Source organism: Nematolebias whitei, chromosome 17, assembly GCF_014905685.2.
Source record: "Nematolebias whitei isolate Nwh7 chromosome 17, NemWhi1, whole genome shotgun sequence".
Lineage (NCBI taxonomy): Eukaryota > Metazoa > Chordata > Actinopteri > Cyprinodontiformes > Rivulidae > Nematolebias > Nematolebias whitei.
The window spans coordinates 37,747,017-37,756,429 of record NC_056514.1 but is presented as its reverse complement, the minus strand read 5'-3'; the positions used below and the strand labels follow the sequence as shown (position 1 = coordinate 37,756,429).

The 9,413-nt window shown below is 40.1% G+C and overlaps 1 protein-coding gene across 1 annotated transcript in view; it reads right to left on the bottom strand.

The window, feature by feature from the left end:
* Positions 1 to 754: 754 nt before the first annotated feature.
* Positions 755 to 9,413, bottom strand: part of meox1 (mesenchyme homeobox 1) — a 14,537-nt gene continuing 5,878 nt past the window's right edge. Inside the window, exons 2-3 of the mRNA XM_037691240.1 lie at positions 5,246 to 5,418; positions 755 to 1,038 (exon numbers count right to left, since the gene is read on the bottom strand). Of these exons, the coding sequence (XP_037547168.1) occupies positions 916 to 1,038; positions 5,246 to 5,418 (296 nt within the window). The 3' untranslated portion in view covers positions 755 to 915. The remainder of the gene's footprint in view (positions 1,039 to 5,245; positions 5,419 to 9,413) is intronic.

Here is a 9,413-nt window from a genome sequence, read left to right as displayed (position 1 = left end):
AATTTATTCCTAAATCCCCTTCCTCGTTTTTGTTTAAGAAAACTGAACAACTTTTAACTCTGTTTTGAGTTTATTCCTATCCATAAAAAGCAAATTTTAACCCCTTTAAATAACTCTTTACAGATGCAGATTGTCATATTTTGTGCTGTCAGACCATGAAAACATGATCTCAAGGGTTTTGGACCTCATGAAAACAGAAAAAGGACATGCAGACCCCATTTATAACCTTTAATTTAACCTCCTATTTTGGTTGTAATTGAAGCGCATACTGTCCCACCATAACGTCCACTAATGCATTTCTCAGCCAGGAGTACACATGCTCTGTGTCCGTTCTTCGTTGTCATTTTCATTGGTTGCAGGTGGAAGGAATTATGGAGAAATGTTAGCGTTTTTGCAAAAAAAAAAAAAAAAAAAAAAAGATTTATTCTATTTGCAGAAACGGTCAACATCTGTGTTTTATCAACAGCATTCAAGTTGTATAAAAAAGAGCAGTAAAAAAATTCAAGGCAAAGAAGAAACTGACAAAATATCATAGAAAAAAGCTTCTGACTCTGAGGCACTTACGACTTGACGGTACGAGTGCAGTCTAAGTTTTCCCAGGTGGTTGTAGTCAAGCGTCAAAGGCCACGTTTACATTAAAGGTGATGTTTCCAATCCCAGTCGAAGTCATCGCCAGCCTTAAAGCTTCTGTGTGTCACTGACTGAACTCCGTTTGATTCATACTCAAACACAAAGAAGCGCTCTTACTGAGTATTTATCAATAATACGGCAAAATGCAGTTCATTAATCATAGCCATTTACATACAAAATATTCAAAATGTCATTTAAAAGTCTCAAGTGTTGGGCTTCAGCCAGCTCTCCTCGTGTCCAGCTGACCGGATGAAGCTTTTAGTTCCCCCTCAGGGCGGGCCTCGTTCAGTCGGAGCTGGCTGAAGCGGCCGAGTCCACGTCGTCATTTTCAAGGTCGTTGGGCGAGGCCGACTGACCTCCCTTCACCCTCTTCCACTTCATCCGCCGGTTCTGAAACCAAACTTTGACCTGGTGCAGATAAAGAAAAACACTCACCGCGTTAGTATTCATAGAAAAACAAAACGTTTAAGTTAAACTTGAGCTGCTTTATCGCCTGCCGGAGCGTTAGTCTAGAATCATTTGTCGGGAAATGATGGATTCATAGACGTTCTACTGTGTTGGATAATAATGTGTTGGAAATGACTCTCAGCTACTACCACAGGGCGTGCATGTCCTTTCTCAGTGACATGGCTGTTGTTGTTGAACCCACGTGCCGGCAGAGCAGGAGACTCCATGTAAAACATGTGCTTTAACGTTTAGCAAGGACTGAGACAGTGGGACACACCTGCAGTGATTGAGGTCAGGTGTGAACAGGAGCAGGAACACGAGGACTCAGAAAGTAGAGCTCTCATTTCTAACACGGGCCTGACCCAAATTTTGGGCTGGGCCATAATAATGTGCTGGATGGGCGGGCCGGGTCGGGTTTTTGATTGTGTCAGCGGACGATCCAATTATATGGCAACATGGCTTGCCATACATTACAATGATATGGTGACATGGCTTGCCATACATTCAATTATATGGCAACATGGCTTGCCTAACAATACAATGATATGGCGACATGGCTTGCCATACATTCAACTATATGGCAACATGGCTTGCCATACTTTCACCAGCTGCACGCGGCCATTTGACCGCGAGCTGACCGGCCTTTAAAGAGGTAAAATAAAGTTCAGCTAAGCTTCAAATGGACTAGGCAGCGATCCATCAAAAGCCCAAATGGACGTTGAGCGGACGCGCGTGGCCAACGACCCAAACAGGTGACATCCCAAAGCAGACATGTCAGAGCATGGTCTGTGTCTGAATAATGCAGAATGCAACAGAATCAGGGATTTAATGTGCTTTGAGGCCATGAAAGGACAAACACCCCCTCAGCTCCGATCTTCTGATCCATCAGCCGTGTGCGTCCACCGACCGTTTATAACTATATAAACAGTCAAAGTTTACCGGTAATTGAAAATGTCGGGTGGGGTTCGGGTTCAGACCTGTAATTACTGTTAATTGGTCGGGTGGAGTTTGGAAATGATGGCTACGGGCTGGGGCCGGGTCGGGTTTTTTTGGGCCCAAATGCATCTCCATCAGAAAGACACAGGACAGACAGAATCGTCTCGCTAAGAGTTTAATTAAAATCTGACTGGCTCTTTATGAAATATTTAGCTGATGAACCATTTTGACTGTAAGTGCATGAGTTTAGAGAATGTAATGGTAATCATCCTCGGCTACCACCACACCAAAGTTTAGCTCGGTGTCCATAAAAGTGTCTGAATTGTAGCTATAATTGTATTTCTTAAAGTCAGTTGGCTGGAGCTGCCACTTTGAATCAGGATGACTCCAAAAACTAACAAGTTCTAGATCGTCTAATGATTTGCTGCGAGACTCATCAAAACCCGACAAGTGGTTCATGTGATATTTTGCTAACAGTTAAAATATGCACATACTCTTTCACACAGACAAAAACATTTATAATTTCGCCTCCACTGGTTAATGATAGTAATAAACTAAAATATCTTATGTTGTTTGAGTCTTTAAGTTTTTGTACCAGTATTTGAGGATATCTGTATGTGACTTGATCGCTGAAGTACGAATCTTTTTACTAAATTTATGGCACGGTCAGCCAACACAAAAGATCAGTCTCCCTGCAGTGTGTAAAACTCCCAGGCCTGGTGAGGAGCATGAACAGTCGGAGCGAAGCGCTCAGTTCTGGCTCGAAGCTCTCCAAATATCAAGCGCTCAGCGGGTCAGACGAGTCGTCTACCAGGAAGTCTGCCAACGCAGGATGTGCGTTCACTGCGCTCGCCGTTTGGACGGCGATCGTCTGCAGTGTCCAGATCAAAAAAATGTATCGTTGCTGTGCAGCTTCATATTAAACAAAAATTACACAAGAAAAAACTGTTTAGACCTATTCTCTAATGATAACTGGACTTTGATGCTGTTTGCTTTAAAAAATAAAATGATCTAAAAAAATAAAATAAAGGAAAAAGTAAACTTGAATTTTTAGAACTTCTCTGAGCATCCAACCTGTGAACAGTCTGTTTAGGCCAGGGGTCTGCAACCTGCGGCTCCAGGGCCACATGTGGCCCTTTGGTCCCTCTGCAGCGGCTCTTTCAGGCTTTGAGCAAAACTAAAACAAAACTGAATTTTATTTAAATTCTTGCCAACAATGAAAATGACTAGTTGTGGCAGATTTCCTGTCACTTTCACATATGTGAAGGACAAAACAAATAAAAAGCGTAAAACATGTGAACAACATCATGCTAGTAGTTTGTTAGCCACTTTAAGTCGACTTCCAGTCCCTCAGCGTGATCTTTCTCTCAAAACCACGAGAATGTTTTGGAAAATCTTTAAGAAAAGTTGCTGAGAAGGAATATGGTGCGTAACTTTGATAACACTATGAATAAAACACAAAAATCAAAGTCAAACAAAAGTATTTATTTTTCTTTAAAAATGTAACTGGATATCCAACAAACTGGCCTAATCTTATACTGTCCTTAACTGTATGCTTTAAGTAGGATACTTAATTATTCAACAATTAAGAGAACTCACACAGGCCTGCAGAGTTCAGTGGTTTTAATGTTTATAAAATTGTTATCAAATATATTTTTTCTTTCTTTAAATGAATCTTGTCATGTTTCTGCCCCTTCATGCCATGATCTGCTTCTGTCACTCTCCTCTCTCAGCTCATCTGCCCTGATTCACCGCACCTGTTCTGATCCATTTTTAAGGCTTCCTCACCACTCTGCCAGATTATCAAACCCCTCACGGTAGTAGATGTCCAGCGTTCTTGTCACAGCCTTGTCTGATCTTCACATATTGACCTCACGCCTGTCTCTTGGAAACCCCGATCTGCCTGATCTTGTTTTGCCTTTCTGACCTCATTACTGGTTACACCTTCTGGCTCAACAACTATGACTCGTGGATTATCATATGGATTTGGATCTAGATCTCTGACCTCCTGTGTATGACCCCCACCTCTACACCTGGACCTTGTTCGTGGATTATCCCCCTGACCACGCTCTCCTCAGCTCTGCCCTGCAGATGCGCTTCACTCAGTGACGGTGACGTCATCTTGCCCTACTCCTTCAGGTGGCCCCCACCTCTCCTGTTTAAGAAGATTGGCCCCACCACCGGATTCTGAACTCCACCAGCAACTGCAGTTCAATAAACTTTTTTAACTATTCTTGTTGTCTGACATTGTGTACGAACCCTAAAACCCAATTCTTGACAAATCTGGTCATTTCTTTTGTATTAAAATGTAAAAACAAACTTGCAGTGGCCCATGGGCCACCAGTTGATGGTACACAGTTGTAGCAGGTTTTGCGGCTCCGGACATCGTAATTAGTAGGCATAGTGGCAAAAAGGGCTTTTTATCACAAAGGTTGCAGACCCCTGGTTTAGGCTCATCTGTGACTCAAAGATTATTAAACTTATATTTAAGAAATAAACTTTTTGTTTCCTCAGTTCCTGTGCACGCTTAAAATATTTACTTGTTGCCGTTTCCATCAACCTCACATGTCTTTTTGTTACCCTTTGTTGACTTTATTACGAAGGTTTGACTGACTGAATAATCTGTTCCCACTTACTGTAATCTGTTTTTGTTACTCTGCTAATCGTGCTTCATTGAAATGGTGGCAACTTATCCGGGCTAATAGCTGGAAAACTCTGTCAGATTAATACAACAGAGGAGATCTGGGAATTATATTTAGCAACGGTCGACGATGTGTGGTCACCGCTCCGCGGCCTCGTTAGGAGGAGCGCCGGGTCTGACAGGCAGACTTCTGGGTTTTCATCCAGCAGCTTCGACACACGTCTGGAGGCCGCCGGGCAGCCATTACAGCTGCACGTCATTCTGCTACAACCACAGACTGAAAAGCACTGCGGAAAAAAATGCCCGTTCTGATTCAAATGCAGCATAATCGAGAGCTGAAATTTAATTTTCAGGCATTTGCGGGTTGTAATTTTTCTTTTATGTTTCGTGTTTATGCAAGATTTTGTGGCTGGAAGGAGGGTAATGTTTTATCCTGCCAAATCCTACATTATTTAACATGAAAGGCTGATCATTTTATATTCAATAAATGTCTATGGAGTCTCCCTTATTTGAAAGAATCACAAGTACAAGAGAGAAGTTCAGCCCAGTATTTCACTCCATCCCAGGCTGAGCAGGAGAGAAGTGGAGTACCTGTCTCTCGGTGAGGTCGAGGTTCACGGCGATCTCGTAGCGCCGGAGCCTGGTCAGGTAGTTGTGGTGGGTGAACTCGGCCTCCAGCTCCCTCAGCTGCTCCTTGGTGAACGCTGTACGCTCCTTCCTGGCCTTGCAGCTGGAATCCACTTTAAAATTGGAGTCCTGGATATCTGCAGAAAGACAGAAATGCATTACCTGTAGATGCTTTGAGCCACATGTGGTAAACTCAAGGCCCATGGGCCAGATAACGGCCCCTTTGTACAACTTTCTTCGGCCCACAGGCATTTTAAAATATTTGACCAGACCTGCGAATCTGCAGCAGGTCAGACTTGGATCTTTATGAGGTGACTCAGCTGATTTGATGGTTTGTGATAAATCATTTGACATTCTGATTTTTTTCAATAATCTATAGTTGCTCTCGTCTTGTGAAAAGGTCATTTATACTTTATTTTCAATCATTTGAAGTCTTTATCACGTCTAGACTGGACTATTGCAATGGTTTGTTATCTGGGTGTCCAAATACTTCTTTAAAACGTCTTCAGTTGATCCAAAATGCTGCTGCCAGAGTCTTAACTGGAGTTAGTGGGAGAGATCATATCTCTCCAGTTTTAGCTTCTCTCCCATGACTCCCTGTCAAATCCAGAATTGAATTCAAAATCTTACTTCTAACCTACAAGCTATCAACAACCTAGGTCCATCTTGTATAAGACATCTTATTGTTCCATATTTCCTAACAGAGCACTTCGCTCTCAGACTGCAGGTTTACTCGTGGTTCCTAGAGTTTCTAAAAGCAGAATGGGAGGAAGATCTTCCAGTTATCAGGCTCCTCTCTTGTGGAACCAACTTCCAGTTTTGTCCGTGAGGCTGACACATTGTCCAGTTTAAGACTTTATTTTTTGATAAATCCTATAGTTAGGTTTGGCTTGTTATGCTGCTATAGACTATTGGAGGACAAGTTGACATAATTTCCTTAAATTAATTGTTAAAATCGTTTTCATTTGATACTATTTCTATCTTAACATGCGATTCTTGAGCTGCCATTGTGTATCTGTTCCTCTCAAACCCAGCCGGTCGAAGCAGATGGTCGCTTGTCCTGAACCTGGTTCTGCTAAAGGTTTCTTCCTCATGAGGGAGTTGTTCCTTTCCACTGTCGCCTTCATGCTCGCTCAAGATGAGAGTCTGTGACGGAGTTAAACTCAAAGCTCCTCAGATAAATAATGTTAAATTATGAATTTTATATATGAATGTTTCTGTTCAGTGCCCTGAGACGACTTCTGTTGTGACTTGGCGATATATAAAAAAACTGAATTGAAATTGAAATCTGAAAATAAAAGTAAGTTTTTATTCATTCTGATAAATATTGACTGAGATCGACCCTCACTCAGGACCAACTTGTGAATTTTAACCCACGGAGAAACCGTTGACACCCCTTGGCAACTTCGTCCTTTCACTTTGTTTGCTGCTTTTTGCAGAAGGTTATACATATTAATTTATTTGTTTAGCATTAAACTGGTGTAACATATTAGCAGTAAGTGATTGTACCGACTTGACTCGTGGACTTCTATGTTTGCAGTCAATCTGATGTGAATTGGCTCTAACTCTAGTTAACTATGAAACAGACCTGAAGGACCTTATAAACTAACAAACCACAGAACCAAAGGTTTTTTAATAGGAGGCCCCTCATAAAGTAAACACTAAAACCAGCACTTTAAACCGAGACCACCCCGACCTGGTCTTGAGTCCCGTTCACCTGCAACACAAGCATTCCTGGAATTTGACAGTATTTTTCCACTTAATTATTTTTATGTGTTTCCAAATTAAAGGGAATCTACTTTCCTCCAAGCGAACAGCCATTCACGGCGTGTACGGGTTAACGCGTGTGTCAGGATGGATCAGCGCGGGGCAGGGGCCACCGAACCGGCCAGAGGGACTGCGTTAGGAGAGGAATGCAGCGGAACATTGTTAAAGCATCCAGGGGAAGAACAAAGGTGCGGATGTGTCCGGGTCCGAGTGCGCCTGTCAGAAGATTTCCCACAGGAGCACTCACGGCTGATCCACTTTAACTCATCTGGACGGGACAACAAACCAAGAAAACGCCTGAGATCTCTATGAAGGTGAAGGATTGTAAAGATATTTAATTTTCTTGGTGCTTTAAAACGTCACTACTTAAACCAGGGGTGTCCAAACTTTTTCATATGTGGGCCAAAACTGTCCAGATGAAAGTTATGAAGGACCTCCAAAAATAACTGAATTTTTGTCATTTATTTTTATTTTTAAACTCTCAGCAACAACATGAATAGTTTGGAGGAAGGACAAAAGTTGACTTGGTGGACGAGTTGTAGCTCCAAAGCCATAAACGCTTCCCAAACACGATAAATTTATTTGATTTGTTGGGTCTATTTTGTTTTCTTGTGCTTGGAAAGTTGATTTCAGTTTATTGTCAGGAACAAAAGTATAATTTGAGAAGATGTTCTTTAAAAAGAAGTTCTGAAAAAACGTTCGGCTGACAGTCGCTAACACAAATCCAACGACGGTTTGACGGGGCGCTGATAATCAACGTGTATGCAGATGATAACGCTTTATATTCCTTTCAAAATGTCTTTATTAAAAACTGCAATTATTTTCTTTTAAAACACATTTTAAAAAAATATCTAAACAAGTTTTATGAATAATTATCCAAAAGTCTATTTTTGGTAGAAATCAGTAACAGTTTGTGCAACTTTTTACCATGAAATGAACAAAAAAAACCTGATTAATTACAGCCAAAGGTTTGCATCACATTTAATATTGCTCATTTTAAGATTATTTGATCCGTTTTGTTGTTAAACCAAAAAGTTACATTTAAAAAGTCTGAACATTAAATTTGCAGTAGCTCTACATCCACTTCTTCAACTTATGGGACAAAATTATTCCATTCTGAAGCTGCAGTCATGGGCCGCTCAAAATCACTCAAAGGGCCGCAAATGGCCCTCAGGCCTCACTTTGGACACCCCGGACTTAAACCCTCATTTCTCAGGAACAAACAGCAAGTTGCTTTGACTTTTCTCTACAAGCATCCCGTGCAACAACTTGAACACATTTGGGTAATAATCGTGCATCGGTAGCTGTTAATGTTGAACCCAGAGGCAGGAGGACCCAGGAGTAAAATAATACCGATTTATTTTACAATAAAAAACACACGTGTTGACGGGGCAGCAATACTTATGTATTTGGAAAAAGATGAAGAGCGGACCAGACCAGCACAGTGGAAAGGTTACTGAGGTAATGCTCTACGACTTGGTTGACTATAATATTTTACTGTTTATGTATAAGGCTCACAAAAACATACTGCCTTCTAATATTCAAGTAAATTTTATTAAAAGGGAGAGTGGTTATTATCTTAAGGGGATAGAGATGTTTGTGAAGCATTGGTTTCGTACCAGTTTGAAGGAGCGGTCTGCTATAATTTAGGGAATGGGATTGTGGACTGGTCTGAAGGATGATGTTAAAACTGCCAGATCTATGTACACATTCAAGAGAATGACAAAAGTTAGTTTTCTGAAGGAATATGGAAAAGTATAATGTGTATCTATACAAATTGTTGTTTGAGTTGATGTTGTTTTTATTTAACTTTGTTTTTTTGTAAATTACTTTTGTTTGAATATATTTTTTGGGGAAAAGGGGGCTGATATCATAAGATTTATTCTTCTGCTGCTGCCTTTCATTTTATTTTTGATTGTATACATTTTTTTTGTTTTCTATTATATAAAGTTATTTTGTTTTAATGAAATGAATAAATTTCTAAATAAAAATATATCAGGGGAGTGACAAGACAAGAGATTTTATACCAGGGTGGGCTGAGCAATATGGACCTAAATTAATATCTCAATATTTTTAAGATAAATTGCGATATATGATACTTATCTCAATATTTTTAAGATAAATTGCGATATATGATACTTATCTCAATATTTTTAAGATAAATTGCGATATATGATACTTATCTCAATATTTTTAAGATAAATCGCTATATATGATACTTATCTCAATATTTTTAAGATAAATCACGATATATGATACTTATCTCAATATTTTAAGATAAATTGCGATATATGATACTTATCTCAATATTTTAAGACAAATTGCGATATATGATACTTATCTCAATATTTTAAGATAAATTGCG